We start from the raw sequence: 17,958 nt of genomic DNA, 5'->3' as shown, positions 1-17,958 counted from the left end.
TCTGCTTCAAGTTGAATGCCTGCCTTGACTCCCTCAATGACAAACTGTGACCTGCAGTGTAAGACGAATAAACCCTTTATTCGACTGACTTGCTTGTGATCACAGTGTTTTATCACTGCAATAGAAATAAAACTACAATAACCCATTTTCTCCTCCCACTGGGATCACAGCAGAGGTGGTAGTCAGGGGTTATATGCCAATTCACACTCTCAGATGGACGTCTTGAGAACCACAGCATCCTCTCAGAGCTACAGCAAGCCAGTGCAATAAGATTTATCACTCAAGACTCTTTTTTAGTCTTTTTTATTATTGATTTTACATACAACATATTTTTTGAGTATCACAAAAGTTTATTTAGCAAAAAGTTTCATATGAAAATGTACATGACCTAACTCTACATCACAATCAAACAGGTCCTTGAGGAGGGATGTGGACACACTGCTCAACACTGGTTAGACTCTTTCCAAGGCTTCTAACATGATGATGCTATTTCCTCGGATGACCACCATTCCGATGTTGTTCTGCTGCCCACTCGCTGCCATCTCCACACACTCATCAATCACAAGGTTCATAAAGGGATCAAAGCCCCGCAGTATTCCTTGGACATGCCTGCCACCGTTCAACTTCAATGATAACTTCTTGTCCATAAACTTCTTCAGTTCGGGAGGGTGGGCTTTGCTCATGGAGGCTCCTTAGTGGGCTCAGCACAACGGCGAAAGAGTGAGCGGCCTCAGAAACGCGCCCAAGGCGGCTTTGGCGCTGACGTCTCACAATATATTTTTATAATATTCTTTCCATTTCGTACCTCCTCTCAGATTCTTCTCATCTTCGTACCCATCCAATTTCATGCTTCTCCCCTCTCAAAAAAAATAAAATAAATAAAATAACACAATGGTTAAAACAAATACAAAAAGCACAGCAAATAAAATACCAAAACAAAAGTCCCTCAAAAATGCAAGGCGTCCATTTTGTTTTGGACTTATACTCCTACCCTGCCATGGATTGTGGTTGATAACTTAGAGATAAGCCACTGGGAAAAAAATAAGTATTTTCTCTCTCCCAGAAAGTATCAATTGCAAATAGACTTTCATTAGAGGTGAGAGTTGATGTCTGCTTCCCCTCCCCCAGCACTGGTTTTTGTCTGGCTTGAGCTTGTACAGGTCTTGTAAGAACTGTCACAGTCTCTGAGGTCATATGTGCATTCATCCTATTGTCCCTCTTCTTCAACATAGAACCCTGAGCCTTGAGGATAGAGGCCATTTAGGGCTGACATATTTTAGTGAGGCTAACATAAGACCACAGGCTTGGGGATTAGAGCCTAAACACTGAACGTAATAAAGAACGTTGGGGCTTCACGGGGCTTTGGCCAATTACCTCCATCTCCCCAAAGTAGTTTAATCACCTTCCCAGGCCATTGGCTAGCTCTCCTACGGTTTCTAGCTGATAATTTCAAGCTCATCTGGTGGTGACCATAAGGCACCCAGCACTCAGTTCTCCTATTCATGTCCCTGTGGCTCTCTGCTCTGCTTTCTCTGAAGCTCACTTGCCACACACATTTGTTCTGGCATTGTAACATCCTTACCCCAGAAAAAAAGCTATCTATTCTCTTCACCCAAGAAAATCATGCTTTTCTCTGGTGCTATTTCTTTCTTCACATTGTCTTCATAAGACCATTGGAATTCATTTCAATAGCTTGTACTTCCTGGAATCTGCTGACTGCTTATAACTCAGTTCTGTAGGGGCAGCAGATATCGAGGTAGATTTGTGTGTGGTTTCAAGTTTGGTAATGCATTCCTGATTCAATTACCCAAGCCATATTGAAACCACCACCATCAAACTCACACTGTTCACAGCACAGCCCATGTCTTATTTTGCAGGCACCCAACCTTTTTGTTGCACCTTAGAATGGCATCCTCCTGAAGACCAGCCCCTCTACAAACCCTTCCTGTTTGCTTTGCCATTTCCTTCCTCCCTAGAAGCATGTTCCTTCCTTCAGACTTGAGTAAATAGCTACCCATGCCAACCTCAAGCTTCTTTCCAAACCACATTACCCACTCAGACATCTTATAATGAATTGTTTGATCTTTTTGGACATCACTGAGGCTTTGGCTTATATTTTGGACCACTGTGACACAAAGCAAGTAACAAGAATGGATATGTGGGCCTGAGGCAGAAATCAAAATGGAAATTAAGAGGGGGGACAGAAATAAAGGCACTCACCCAGAATCTGGTTTTTCTAGAGTGCTTTCTTTTTTTCTTTTTTTTTCTTCATTTTTTTTTATTGGATATTTTATTTACATTTCATATGTTGTCCCCTTACCCCATCCCCCACCCACCCAGGAACCCCCCATCCCCTTACCCCTCCTCCTTCTTCTCCGTGGATGTAACCCCCACCTACCCCCCCCACTCCCACTTCTCCACCCTCAAAATTCCCACCCCCTGGGGCGTCCAGCCTTCATGAGGTCAAGGATCTCATCTTCCACCTGTGCCCAGCAGGGCCCTCCACTCTTACATATTCAGCTGAAGCCCTGGATCCCTCCATAAGTGCTCCCAGGCTGGTGGTTAGGACCCTGGGAGCTGTGGTTGGTTGGTATTGTTGCCCTCTAGAGTGCTTTCTATCGCTGTGATAAAAACATTGACCAAAACCAATTTAGGATTAAAGGGTTTATTTCATCTTTTAACCTGTAGTCCCTCATGAAGTGACGTCAGGGGAAGTCAAAGCAGGAACTATAGCAAAGATCATGAAGAAACACTAATTGTTGGCTAGCTATGTTTGCTTTCTTATATACCCCAGAACCTCCTGCCTTTAAGTGGCACTGGCCACAATGGACCAAGTCCTTCCCATATCAATCATTAATCAAAAAATGCCCCCACATACTAAAGGCCTGTCTGGTGGTAACAATTTTTTTTCAACTGAGGTACCTCTTCCCAGAAGATAATAGCTTGTTTCAATGTGGCAAAAATCTAACCAGTGTACTTCTTTAAATTTCTCTCTGGTTAAAGCTCAAAAACATCAACAAAGCAGACAAAACTAGGCAAGAAGGCCTGTGGAGATGGTGCTCCTTTCTAAAAGAGCCACCCCAAATAAGAGTGTTGACCTAATAAATGTTTGCTTAGCATCAGAACGAAAGCAATCTTAGAGTTCACCTTTGTAAGCATTGCTCACTCACCCTCATCCTCAAGCATATCCATCTTATACCTCCAATCACCAAAAAGGATTGTTTCAGATAAGAGCAAGCCCTCTATGATTTGCAAACATTTAGAATACACCTCTGGAAACATAGGCAGCACTACCACATTGGCTGAACCTTAGACTACATGGTAAGTTAATCAAGGAAAAGGCCACCAGCGTTTACCACTCTCCTGGCTGCATATATGCTACAACCAGCTGCCTCACATTCACAGTAGTAGATTGTGTCCCCAAACTATAAAAGTAAATCTTCCAGCCTTAAGTTGTTTTCATCAGGCATTTTGTCACAGCAACAAGATAAGGGACCAATATGTAAGTTTATATTTTTTTACCTAAATTTTAAACTTGACTCCATTTTTTTTCTTTGGTTTTCTGAGACAGAGTTTCTCTGTGTAATAGCCCTGGATGTCCTGGAACCCATTTTGTTGATCAGGCTGGCCTTGAAATCATAGAGATCCACCTGACTCTGCCCCCTGAATGCTGGGATTAAAGATGTATGCCACTATGTCTGGCCACTTCACTCCATCTTTAAAATCCAATTTACTTAAGACTAATTGTAAAGTATATCCTGTGAGCAATTTAAGTTCAAACCATCAAAATCATAAATAGCTAGAGCTGAGACATGTGGGTGTGCCTCTCCATATGATACCCCTTCTTAAATATAAGATAGGTACTATCTCTTTTCCTTATCTTTATTTAATAACAATTCTCCCTCATACTGACTTTCTTCTCTTATGTTAGGAGTCCAGCCACACTTGTCAGAAGCTCTTTCAGGGAAGTAGAAACAGGTGATATTACAGGCTGCCACTGAGAAAACCAAGAGAGAAGCTTGTAGACCAGAACTTAATTACTGTATTATAGACAACTGCACAAATGCTCTCTAAAATTGTTTGTGTGCTTTCAAGCAGCAGGCTGAAGATGGCCAGGAAAGACAAAAGCATGAATGGCACCTTATCCTCTGCCTCGTGCATAAGTGAATTGTTCTATGTCACCTTTTTGTCTTCATCAGGCATTCATAATTTGTCAGTTCTTCCATTATTATTTAAAATAGAAGAACATATCAGCACAGGTACTAAAACCACACCAATACTCCCAAGATTAGCATTCCCTTACAGAAAGTAACACATTAATTTTACAAAGCCATCCATTTTTTATTCACACTAGCCAAGGTATAAATTCAGCCTAGGTGTCTATCAGCAGATAAATAGATAAAGGAAATGTGGCATATATATATACAATGAAATTTTAATTCAGCCACAAAAGAGAGTGAAATTAGGCCAGTTTCAGGGCAATGGTAAGAACTGTATCATCATGAAGTTATGTGAAATATGCTAGACTTGGAAAGGTTAATATATGGGACCTATGTATTTCAAGAGACATGAAAGTAGGAGAAAGACTGTTTGAAAAGAGGAAATGTATACATGAGAGAGAGAGGGGAACAAAGGAGGAATGTTAGGGAAGTCAAATTAATGTGGGATATATATGTACAAAAATGTCATAATGAAGCCCCTTATTGTACAATATGCATTAATTTTTTAATTACCCATGAGAAGAGATTATATGCTTTCCATGGAAGAAAATGAAACATTTGTGAAGTCATGAACATGCATACACCCCAGAAAAAGAAACTGAATCATACCAAGTTTGTAGATGTAGCTAGCAATTGAAAGAAATACAAAAAAACTTTCTAGGGAAATAAACCCATCACTAGGGAGATAATTTCAGGAAACCTGGAATAAAGAAAATGAATCAACCATTGCCATGTGCAGGTCCCCCAAGTTCCAAGAATGGTGAAGATACCAACTTCTACGGTGTAAAAGAGAATTGGAAATTTGAATTAATATTTAATGTAATACATTTTAGCTGTGGGCAAACCTAACCCTATTTTTGAAAATAGAAAAGTAATATAAAAATGTGTCTTTTGTTCCCACCCTTTGCTTCAAGTGGCTGATTGAGAACCTTTTGCTCTAGACCCTGGGCCTCACCCTTGCATCTCACCTCCAGGACAGAGCATTTTAGAAACTAAAAGGGATTTTCCTGGTAGCTTTCTCCAGGCAGAGAAGACAGTAGGCTCACTTTTGCTCAGGACTTCTATAAGTAGCATCAAATCAACAGATTCCTTCAAGTTAGCCAAGATTAACTTCAAAGGTACAAGGCATGACACAGACAATGAGGAGACAATCCCTTTACAATGATGCTCAAGCCTTCACATCCCCATCTGGCACTGAACATAGTAATTCCATCTTTCTTAACTCCATCTTTACCAAACTAGTAATTAACTGCTCAACAGAGATTTAATGAGTGAAGGGTCCTATGACAGTATCAGGGTGAAGAAAGACCATCATCCCTAACTGAAGAAGGTGGTCATTTTAACTGTGGATATAACCAGAGATTCTTAAGGAAAAAGTCTGGCCTCTAGCAACCACAAAAGGCAAGGCTTAGCCAACATGATATTTATTTTTAGTTTCGTTGTGGGCCTAAATCAGAAGTCTCCATTTTAGCAAATTCAGTACCTACCAACCTCATACACCACCCTTCCATTTAAAGTTTAAGTCCATATTTCTTCCTTACTAATGGTGAAATTAAAATTGTTTTTGTCTTTGGTATTTCTCTGGACCGAGATATTGTGTTTTGTAGCCAAGGCCAGTATTTAACTGGTCTCACTGATCTAAATTGACAGGTTTTTGAGTTCTTTGTAAACAAATGAGTTTCATGGCAAGCTCAAAGGAGATGGGCTGGTAAATCCCATGTATGGTAAATAAAGTGTGGTAGTGAAAGTTCACTGACTCTTCTACCAAAGAGCTGGCAAAAACTAAAAAGTCAGAAGCAGCTGTTTTAAACCTCTGGAAACTATCCAACAGGTGACAGTGCTGAGAGGGTATTTATGCAAGAAAAGCAGCTAAGTCTCAGAAAGAAAAAACAGAGAGATTGATTGTTGCCTAGTGTCAGGCCCATTCCTATCTCCTGCCTTACCTCAGCAGCATTCTCAGAAACAGAAAGGGCCTTATTCACAAAGAGCTGGACCTGCCTGGTGATCTGCTGAAAGATTTACCTAGAAGGGTTTGTATATATTAGCGAATCAATGCTAAGAGCTTAAAGGAGTCAAGAGTTTTGTCTAAAACTATTGCTAGCAACTATCAGAACAGTATGACTGCTCTAGGAAATTCATGGCCTGGTGGGGCTAATGACAAACTTATCCATAACATAGAGAGAAACAGAGGAATGAGCTGTTGGGGTTTTGTAAAGATCTGATAGCTCTTCCAGAATTTAGAAGACCCTGAGAATCTGCCACATAGACCATGAATGTGTCCAGGACATAGAGATGGCCCTAAGCAGCTACCACAGTGACAAATAAACTTCAAACAATTGTAATCACAAGTATTTGTCACCCTGTTCTAACCCTTTGATATACTGTAATGTCCTCTACAGTCCCCCCATGTTGTCATAAATTCTTTGAAGCAGAAATTCTTTGAAGGAAAGGAGAAAAGGGTAAGGGTGAGAAAGGTCCATCAAAGGGTATGAAGTTTCAGTTGGCGTTCAGAAATTAACTTAGTAATCTAGCACCAGAATGATGACCATAAATAATAATTCCACAGCTACTGAGAGTAGTGTTTTCAACAAATACTCAAACAGCAGTGTGTGTAGTGCTGGATGTATTAATCAATTTAATCTAATACTCCCATAATGTAAACATGTCAAAATACTCCGTAAGTACATGAACTCTTTATATGTCAATTTTAAAAGCATCATAAATTGTTTTAAGTTTATTTTAAAAGCAAGTGGGTAAGATATTTTCAGATAAGACAAATTCTAGGTAACTAAATCTAAGACTCTGGGCTATAATCTAAAGACTACAATTGTCAACCACTTCATTAAGCCTTTATGTACACATCCTAATACACATAGACAACCCATCTACAAATGCCTCCTCTACTTACATCCAAACTATTTGGGAATCTCTAAACATTCTCTGGATAATAAGATAAACTGGGGCCAGATTTCAGTGACTATGTGAGGTGAGGTCACCAGCAGCAGCCTGGGGAACTCTTTCTTTGGAACCTCTATTCGTGTAAGGCTGGATTCCTGACTGCCCCCTAGGAAAGAATTAATACAGGTGCAAATAAAGCAAGAATTTTTAAAAGAGAACAGTGAGATGGCTTAGTAGGTAAAGATGCTTGCTGCCAAGCCTGATGACCAATTCCCAGGGCTGATATGATAAAAACAGAGAAGTGACTGACTTGGACTTCGGCCATACAAGCTCCATTGCAGATATGGATGGTCATACATACATACATATGGTAAAAAATTTTTAATTATAAAAAGGAGAGAATGTTGGGAGTGTAGCTTAGCAATAGAGTGCTTACACAGTTTCATGAGGCCCTAGGTTAAACCCTCAGAACTTCAGAATAAGAAAAAAGGAGGAGGAAGAGGAAGAGATGACTAACTAACTGATCTTGGATATTTTTGACAGAACAACTTAATGTGATGGGGCTCAGTTGAGTTTAATTTTATGTAAGAAAAATAAAATGACTTAGATTTTTTCCTATAAGAGAAAAATTATAAAAAAGGAACCAAAAGAAATCCCAGATTTGAAGAGCATGATGATTAAAAGGAAAGTTAACCAAGACCACTAAATAACAGTTCTGAGTAGGTGGGGTAAAGATCAGGAAACCTGAAGACTGAGTAGCTGAGGTCATCTCATCTGAGAAACAAAGCATAGAGAAAAGAAAAACGAGCAGAACCTGAGACCTGCTGGCCCCATCAGGGTCATAGCTTCACATGAGAAAAATACAGATGGCATTGGATGAGACAGCGGTGACAGCTGTATAACTCAGAATGAACTCGGAGCTACTCTGTATGTTGTTTGAAATAGTGATGTTTCCCTATGTGGTAGTGCAGATTTGTTAATACAATCACTTTGGAGACTGAGGTAGGAGGATCATGAGTTCTGGGTCAGCATAAGTCACAGAATGAGAAATGAAAAATAAATAAATATATAAATAAATAAATTCCAAAAAATAAGTCAACCACCCAACCAGTCAGGGTTGGGAAAGACACACCAAACATCTTCTGTGGCACATGAATTGCATCTTAATAAAAGTCAACAAATGCTTGAAAAGGATTCAATAGTTCAGTCTCCTAACATCAGCAGAGACTGGAATGTATTGCAAAGGAATTATACCCCACCACCACATACACTTTGCCATCTAGACTTACACTGTAGATTCCTAATGTGTTCCTTGTTGGCTTTGTTTTCCTTTGTGGCAATAAAAGTTAAAAGAAACTAACCCAAAACCAAAACCAAACAAAAACACGGAAGTCTGGTAGTTTTGGACACATGGTCAAAAGTGTGTGTGTGATAGTTTGTATATAACAGCATTTGGCCATTCTGTGGTGAGCTGTGCTGCCTTTATTAAGTAGCTTCTTCCACACAATATGAAAGTTATCACATTCCTTAATGAGGAACGAAAGCTCAGAGAAGAGGTTTGGCTGGATCCGGTTCACACAGCTAGAAAAAGGCTCACTGGGAAACCCATTCAAACCTGAAGAAGGTACAATTCAAACTGTGGACACTGGCATGCCACTCTCCTACTTTTATAAAGATAACATACTTTGACACAGCAAAGTTTAATTTACTGCTTGTCAAAACACAACAAATTGTGCCAAGAGGTGGTTTTAGAGGTGCCAGAACCTGAGCCCCACCCAAACTGAGGGCAATGTTGATATAGTAACCCTGGATGTGGTGTGGGGCACAGCCTCTGTATCAGCAGTCAGCTAATCACCTGGAAAAGAACCACATTTGAAAATGAGTCTTGCCTGGCCATGCAAGTTTGCATTAACATTCTCCTGACCTCCAGTCATCAGTTCCTTTCATGGAAAGAAGAGCATGATGCTAAACAGAACATGAGGAAGAGTTAATGTCATCTTCAACCCATCCATGAAATCCTCTGCTTCACAGGTGCACTTCCCACATGGTTTATTGAAAGAGCAGTAGGTGTCTCACTATTTAGTTCCACTTTCCCAGACATAAAGCTTCCCAGCTCCTCCCTGCAACACAGACCTATATGATTTACCCTTCTCTTCCCTAGCAGCATTGACACAGAGGATTTGGAAATTCATGGGACCCAGAAGCCACAGACTCCTGCTGACCCCTTTGGACATTGTAACCTTCTTCCAGGCTTGGGGTGAAAGATAGTTCAGTGATGAAGATTCACCTTCATAACCAGACCCCAACACAGTAACACAACATAGAGCAACAGTGCCATCAAGTGGACAGAAGACCAACACCTGAAGAAAGGATTTCCAGGACCGCAGTTCTTTTGGAAGTGTTCAAAATCAGTTCCCCTCTCTGTCTATAGGAATAGCCACTCCCCACATTTTTAAATTTAGTTGCTCTTTCTAAAAACTTGGGCTTCCTTGGGCATGTCTTCAGCTTTATTCTGGAGAAGTTGTGTGTCATCCTACTGCAAGGTTATTCTTGATTGTGCATTTAAAACATTTCATTCAGAACTCTGGGTGGTCCAAAGTCATCCTTACTAGGACATTGGCTCAGTCAACTCCTTTAGCTGAAACAAAACAAAACAATACAAAACAAAATACAGCTAAATAGCTGGATGCTGAAGTCATTGTCTCTACTAATATTTCCAAGATGAGCATTTGGTTTCCTCCTCCTCCTCCTCCTCCTCCTCCTCCTCCTCCTCCTCCTCCTCCTCCTTCTTTTTAAAAAAAATAAATAATTTTGAACCTAAGAGTACTTCCATTAGAATATTCAGTGCATTTGTTTTTATAGCACTTAATTTTTATGTTTTACAAAGGCGCAGGGTTTCCCTGGGTACTGCATACTTGACTGAACCTTTCAAAAAAAAATCCTCTCTGTATATGAAGCTGTTTTTGTCACACAGGCTTCTCAATTACCCTTGCCTGTCTAAGTTTAGAACACTCGTACCGAACTGTAGAGGGTCCATAATGGCAGAAAAAGAATGATTATTTCCCTGATGAGTTGGGCTATTCTGGGACTCACATGTTCTTCATGGTCATTTGCTTGTGTTTTATGTTGTTGATCTTGCCAGGGTGGGCTATGACTGTACCTTGTCAACAATGGGCATTCACTTAAGTAAAATCAAACACTACAGATAAAATTGCTCACACTGGAATTTTGCAGGGGTATTAGCATCTCTCTCAAAGTAAAATAAAGCTACAGTTGATGTCAAATTGTGAACTCATTCACACATAAATGGCTTTGTCAGGTCATCATGGAGGTGACATTGCTAAGGAACTCTGCAGTACATCAGTGAATTGTCATGCTACTGTCTCAAAAGACAGACAGGCTGTCTATAGGAACTGTTCAGGAGCCCACAGACTTTGACATTTATCCTCAGCATCTGTATTGGATAATTAAATGGAAAAAATCAATTGCCTCTGATGAAAGTAGAAATGACAGGTTTCCAAGCAACACAATGCATGGTAAACCTAGGTGAAAGCTCCCTTGTAAAATGTCTAATGACCGAGAGGAAATTTCATTTAAATTTTTTACCATGCAGAGATTTTGAGTTCATTTGAGGAAAGTCAGGTAAGCACTGAAAGTGGTATCAGTAGCCTCAAAACTGAAAAAGCACCATTTTATCTGTTAACAGTCACAGATTCTTGGACTCAATGTAAATACTCATATTGCTCGTACATTGCTTTTTAGCTTATATCTAAGACAACTGACTCCACCATCTTTGAATAAATATGGATTATGAATAAATCTCACCTCATGTCACAGCTCAATTATTCCCTGTATTTACATGCTCACTCATTCCACAGCAAAAATAAAAATTGTTAAGCACTTACCTAGGGCTTTCTTCCCACCGCACCAGAGGAGGGAAGTGATATTGAGATGACATCTGCCTGCCCATGTGGTCAAAAAGTGTTAGCACTCTTGGAAGAATGTGGCTTTAAAAATGAAATCACTTCATAGCAATGAAAAGCCACATCAATTACCTGCTATATTAGGCATTTAACAAGTGATTTCAACTCTTTATTACTTTTTCCTAATTATGTTTTTTGCATGTGTGTCTATGGGTGGGTTGATGCATATGAGTACAGATGCTAGCAGAAGCCAGAAGAGGGCTGAATGACAGGTGGCTTTGGTCTTCCCAAAATAGGTACTAGGAATAGAACTTGGATCCTCTGAAAGAATAGAATATACCTTTAGCCACTAAGCCATCTCTCCAGCTTCTCCCTCTCTTTTGTGACAATGTCACATTATGTATTCTGGGCTGACTCCTTTATGCACTTTTATTTGATCTGAACATCCAGCCCAGTTTTTTGGTGAGTCTTCCCTCCTCTAGAGTTAGACCCCACTGGAATGCCCTCATAGACATGGCCACAGATGTGTTTCTGAGGAATTCTAAAACCTGATCAAGGTGAAAATGAAAATTAACTTTCAATCACTGAGCATGCTCAATTTAAAGGCATTGTTTAAGAGGAAAAGATACAAGTTACATTCCTAAGCCTGTTTAGTTCAGAAACATGAAGCAGATGTTTGAAAGTTTCACTTCTGTTCATGCTGAAACCTGAACCTTTGTCGTAAAGACAAGGAACAAGAATGTTAGTGTGCCTGTGAGGCTTCATGTTTTTCCAAAAAGGGCTGTAGCTGAAACTAAATGGAAAGATGCTTTGATTGATACTGACTTAATGTGAGACTTTGTCCTAAGGGTTCTTGTCTCGCCTAGCTGTTCACAATACCAAGTACTGAACTCTTCTTCATTCCTGACGCAAATGTGACTACAAGAGCTCTAGACAAGTTTGCCTTTGTGATGATCTCAGAAGCAGCCTGGGATCTAGAGAAGCAGTTTTTCTAACACAAATACATGGTGATGAGTAGAGGCAAGGTCTATGTAGGACAGGACCAGAATATAGAAGTTCATAGCTGGTATGCATGTTTGTTTAGATGATAATATTCAGAAAACAACATGTCCAAAAACACTCACTATATACCAACTGATAAATGGGCCCCTATGAACCCATAACTGATTAAGTAACTACTGTGGCCTTGATGCTATGTTAATACACTGCCCAGGTTCATCTGATCTTTAAAGAAAAAAAATTACTCTATAGGACATTCACTTATCTTTCCCACATTCAAATTCATCAAACAAGTTAGCAACCAGAGTAGGGTTATGTCAGGCCATAACTAATACCAGATTCTGTTTCTTAGCAATGGTACTGACCCACCTTTTTCAAAGGCTGAAGGCTGATGTGTAACTGAGAATATATCCACTTACCTGTTGGCTGACACACACCTGACTCTACAAGCACTACTTACCTGAAAAATGTTTTGAGTCCCTAAAATCAAGCAAATAAGAAAGAATGGTACCCCTCAGTAGCCTTCTGATAACTGACATTATTAGGATGTTCTTTGGGTTAACTTAGGGTATTTCTAAAGGACTGCATTGTATCCTCTTTCCCTTGATTTCTAGTGCCTAACAACTGCCTGAAGGAAAATATAGAAGAATATGAAAGAGCTAGAGAGTTGAACTGGGTCCTGGTGATGACACAGCCATCACCATTGGAGTCTTAGCACTTTGGAGTATTCCTGCCTTATACCAACTGGCCATATTTACCTGAGTGCTTTCTCCTCTAAAAGGAAGCCAAGCTCAGTCTCTCTCTCTCTCTCTCTCTCTCTCTCTCTCTCTCTCTCTCTCTCTTTCCTCTCTTTCCTCTCTTTCTCTCTCTCCCTCCCTCCTTCCCCTGCATACTCTGCCATCCTCTCTCTGCCTTGTGCTTGTGGATAAGGTATGGATCCTCATCTACTGTTCCAACACCATGTCTACCTGCCTGCTATTGTACTCCCTACCATGACAGCAGTGGAATCTAACTACTGTATATTTGCCCCAAATTAAATGTTTTCTTTTATAAGATGCCTTGGCCATGGTGTTTTGTCACAGAAATAGAAAAATAGCTAAGACACATGATGATCAACTCATTTCCCTGCAGATGTCCTGATTGCATTCTTATTTATAGCTATGCAAAGCATCGTGATGCATACACTTTAGTTTTTCATTCATCTGTGATGGGCAGCTAAGTTGACTGCCTAATTTTACAGGTGTGAGTAGCACTGTGGCAAGTATGGGCCATGTACACATCTCTACTGATGCTGAGCTTGACATTTTTGGCTATATAACACACACACATACGTGTGTGTGTGTGTGTGTGTGTGTATGTCTGTGTGTCTGTGTGTGTGTGTGCGTGCGCGAATCATGTGGATGTGTGTCATGTGGATATGAGGAGATCACAGGACACTTTGTTGGCATTTGTTCTCTCCTCCTACCCTGTGAATCCTAGGAAACAAGCATCAGCCTTGGTGGCTTTGCCTTTACCCGCTGGCTCATCTTTTTGGCCCTTTGTGTGGTAATTCTCTGCTGAGTGGTTTTATGTAGCCCAACCTGGTTATAAATTAACTATGCTATAACCAAGACTGGCCTTGAACTCTCAGAGATCTCACTTTGACCTTTCAAGTGCTGAGACTCTAGGCATGGAAGATTATATCCAATTTCAGATTCATTGTTTAAGAACCACCGTATATATTTCCATAGTGATCACACTAGTTTACATTCCCTGCATTCTCAACTGTATTTTTTGCTCTTTTTCTAAACAATTAATCTAAACTTCTGCAAGATATTAGGAATGGAGACAATACCTGTGTTTCCTGACTTTTGCTGTATTTATCCTTAATCCTGGACCATAGACAAGTTTTGCCTAATTCTGTGCCTTGCCTCTCAGTAAATCATTTCATGCAGAACTCTTTTGTGTTAGACATCAATCAGTGATTGCTAACAGGAGGGAGTAAAGTGATTGCTAGGTCCAAATACCCACACACATACACATAATTTAAAAAGATCTGACCTAAGGTACTAGATCACTGGATTTCACAGTACTTATTGTCTCAAATATACAATTTCACAGTTATAATTATATATACTACATTTATTGTATATAGTTACAAATATATATATATTTTAAATAGTAATCTCAATTTTCATTAAAAATCCTTCAAGGTTATTTATTATAATTTATATTCTAAAATTTAAACCTTCAGAGAGTTTAATTTCTTTTTAAATTTCATTCAGTTCTTTAATGGAAAAAGCACTTAATCACCAAAAGTGTTAATTTTAAAACAACTGTCAAGCCTAGGTAAAGTGGAAACTTCTAGATTCTTTGGAAAGTTGGAGTGTTGGTTGATGTTTTTCTAAGCACACATGTGAAGGAACACTTAGCTGAAGCAGAGATAGGTAAAAGAATGTCTTGCTAAAACAAGCATGTGAAAGGTAGCATGATGAAAGATTCTTCACTAATGACATGCATGTATTGGTTCACCTTACATTGTGCATTGTTAAGCACCATTTGTCGTAACTCCATAGAGAGAAATGCACCAAAAAACTTCTCATGAGGTTCCTGTGGCTTCTTGCCATTTCATGCAGACTTGTGCCATTGGCAGAGTGATGTCAGCTGATATAGACTCACGTGGAGTTTTACTAAAACAGACTCATGTATTGAGGCAAGACATATGGTGAGACAAGACCCATGGAGTGCATGTGATGTTTGGAGGGTGCCAATGGAAAGGGACAAGGGTTTTGCTTGCTTCTTGGTCTCTCCACTTTGTTGAGAGAGGCACAACAGAGAACTTCTCCCGGCATATCTGCTGGTTCTAATCCCTCTGTGGACTCATGCCAATGAGGTTGAGGCCTGGCTGTTTCCTCTGACTCTACCGAACTGGACTGCTGGTATATTTGTGAAGTGTTTGCAAATGGATTAAGTTGTCACTGCTGAGCTGTGAACTAAACTGTGTATTTCCAGACAACAAAGACAAGAGTTGCTTCAAAGAATCTTTCTAATCAGATCACTTCCCCTGTATCCTAATAACCTTTCTTTTCCACTACCTCTGGTGGGTGGTGGGCTAGAAGGGAGGTCCAAGCATTTAAAAAACCATTATTAGAATTACAGTTGAGTAAAATTTAAGCCTACACCTAGGGCTAAACCAATAAATTGAGGATGACTTCCAGAAATATCCTCAGTCAAGACTCTGAATCATTAAGTTCTGAAACCTGAAACCAAAATTGTCACAGAAGTTAAAGGTGAAGCTGGAGGTGATTTTCAGGCCTCCAAGGTTTGGTTCTACACTAACTCTTGGGATGGCAGAGACCTATAAAAGGTAAAACTGCAAGATGGCAATCAAAGCATCTACTCTTTTTCAATGCCAAGTGCTGTCTACTTTCTTTTTTTACCACCACCATTTTTGTACTGAAGTACATAGCAATGGTAGTAGGGTTTTTTTTGAAAGCTTAGTATTAAATACTAAATATCTTCACCGTTTTGATATTACATTACTATTGCAGGCAAGAAGATAGATATACATAGTTAGTATAGCAAAAGTTATATGCTGAAGGTCATGCTAAAATCCTAACTACGGTTCTAAGCTTATCTTCTCAAAGCTGCTTACCTACACGGCTTGTCTTAGTTAAAGGTCAGGTTCAGTCTCTAACATTAGTCTTTGGTTCAAGCAAGGCAGATTAAGGTGGTGCAGATGTGCAGAGACAAACATTGCTCTTGGTCTCTGCTTATAGACCATCCAATGAGTGTCATAAGGTTCTAGGTCTGTGTCTGGTTATTCTGAGTGAGTGATGTCACTGAGTTTTGGTTATGAGGTGCAGCCTTGGGTGTAGTGGGGATCCTAGTTAAGATATTTTTACATGTCTAAAAGACTTTTTTTTTTACTATGCTCATTACAATTACTCTGCCAAGAAAAAAGTTTTAAAACTCAAGCTACTTGAAGCTGAGTCATACTTCCATGATTAGCTAGGCTACAATCAAGCTGGTAGGTTTTTTGTTTGTTTGTTTGTTTGTTTGAGATTTTTTCCTGCCATATAAGCAGGTCTAGGCCCTAGAAAAGTGGGACCAGGGTATAGTTGTTTTGTTTTAACTTATTTTAAGACATTTCCTGGTTAATCAGCATCTACTCTTAACAATTGTAGCAGGGAGACTACAGAAATGCAACGCAAGATGCTCAGTAGCTTTATGGACAACCCAGAACTCCCAGCCCACGTTAAACAGGGTCAAGGATTTTTCTGGAGGAAGCACTAAGCCCCTGAACTGCAATACTAGCTCTTGGTATTTTGGAGACAGGATCTTGCTGTGAATCCTAGGCTGACCTTGAACTTTGGATACACTGGCTCCATTTTCCATGTGCTGGGTTTGCAAGTGTTTGTCACCATACACGGCTAATATCATTTTGTGTTAATGAAGGGATTTGTTTCCCTTGACATTTAATGGCAAAGTACAGCATTAAATATTATGAAGTATCAGTAGTAATAAGTGTTACTAGAAATCCAAATGATATGCCACAAGTATGAAGCAATTACTGTCTTGAGTTCTCCACCATTAACCTTTCTTTTCCACCTGTTCCATGTGTCTTTATATCTCTTCCCTTCCCTGATTATCTATTGCTCTTTGTAAAGTGTATATTGCATGGCATTAGTGTAACTCTGACAATCTAGACTTTTCTTGTGCATAAATTATATCCTGAATAACATCAGAATACTTCCAGGGCAAGATCCCTTGATGATCCCTGTCTCATCTCCCACAGCCCATCACTCACTACTGGCCTGTTGTGCTCCTGAGAACCATTGGTCACTAGGTCTGCAGGATTCTGTCTCAGATCTTTTCTAGTGGAACCTTCAGCAGATTACAGAATGAGCAGTAACTTTTTTTCTTTCTAGTTTTAATTTTGGGGATTATAATATAATTACATAATTTCTCCCTTTCATTTCCTCTCTTCAAACTCTTTCATATAACTACCCACCCCAATCCTCCCTCACAGCTCCCTCTCACAGTACCTCCCCTATCCCCCTATTTTTCATCTCTACCTCCGATACTCCTCTGAGAGGGCGAAGGCTTCCCTTGAGTATCCCCCTAATCTGGCATATCAAGTCCCTCCGGAGTTAGGAGGCTCTCCCACTGAGTCCATACAAGGCAGCCCTGCTAGGGGAATGTACTCCACAGACAGGCAACAGCCTTAGGTACAGCCTCCCACTCCAGTTGTTAGGGGACCCACAGGAAAACTGAGCACATCGAGCAGTAACTTTTTTTAAAAAAGTAAATTTTATGTGTATTTATTTGCCTGCATATGTGGACCTGCATGTGTGTCTAGCTCCTGTAGTGATCAGAAAGAAAAAAGGGAGTTAGAGTCCCCTTGAAATAGGTGTCATAGGTCATTTTGAGTCACCATCCTGTGGGTTCTGCAAACTGAAGTAAGTGTAGCCAGTGCTCTTAATTACTGAGCCATCTCTCCAGCACCATGAACAGTGGCTTTAAGACAATCCTTTCTTGCTGTTAAATGTGTTGGAAAACACCAGTAATTCAAGTGTTTCGGAGGCAGGGGCCCTAAGCATCTGTGTTGTATGGTGGGAGTTTACCCCAAAAATGACAAAAAGAGCCTGAGGGAAATAGCTCAATCAGGAAAATGCTTGCCATGGAAGCATGAGGATCTGAATTTGCACTTTGCACACACATTAAAAAAAAAAAAACAGGTTCAATGATGCATGCTAGTGCTTGGTGGAGACAGGAGAATCCCTAGATCTTGCTGGCTAGCCAATCTAGCCAAATCTGCAAGCCCCAGCTTCAGTAAGACATCCTGCCTCAAAAGTGGACAGGATTAAAGAAGGTACTCAGTGTCAACCTCTGGACTCCAAACATCTGTGTGTGTGTGTATGTATGTATGTATGTAT

At 40.0% G+C, this 17,958-nt stretch overlaps 1 protein-coding gene across 1 annotated transcript; it reads right to left on the bottom strand.

Annotated features, from left to right (window-relative positions):
- Positions 1–338: 338 nt before the first annotated feature.
- On the bottom strand, positions 339–743 carry LOC114637504 (small nuclear ribonucleoprotein G). The gene has a single exon (XM_028785697.1). The coding sequence runs from the start codon at positions 681–683 to the stop codon at positions 453–455; it is 231 nt and encodes a 76-aa protein (XP_028641530.1). The 5' UTR covers positions 684–743; the 3' UTR covers positions 339–452.
- Between the last annotated feature and the right edge of the window lie 17,215 nt (positions 744–17,958).

This window comes from Grammomys surdaster, unplaced genomic scaffold (assembly GCF_004785775.1).
Source record: "Grammomys surdaster isolate TR1022 unplaced genomic scaffold, NIH_TR_1.0 125323, whole genome shotgun sequence".
NCBI classification, from domain to species: Eukaryota; Metazoa; Chordata; class Mammalia; order Rodentia; family Muridae; genus Grammomys; species Grammomys surdaster.
The sequence above is the reverse complement of the archived record's forward strand: the minus strand, read 5'-3'. Positions and strand labels throughout refer to the sequence as shown.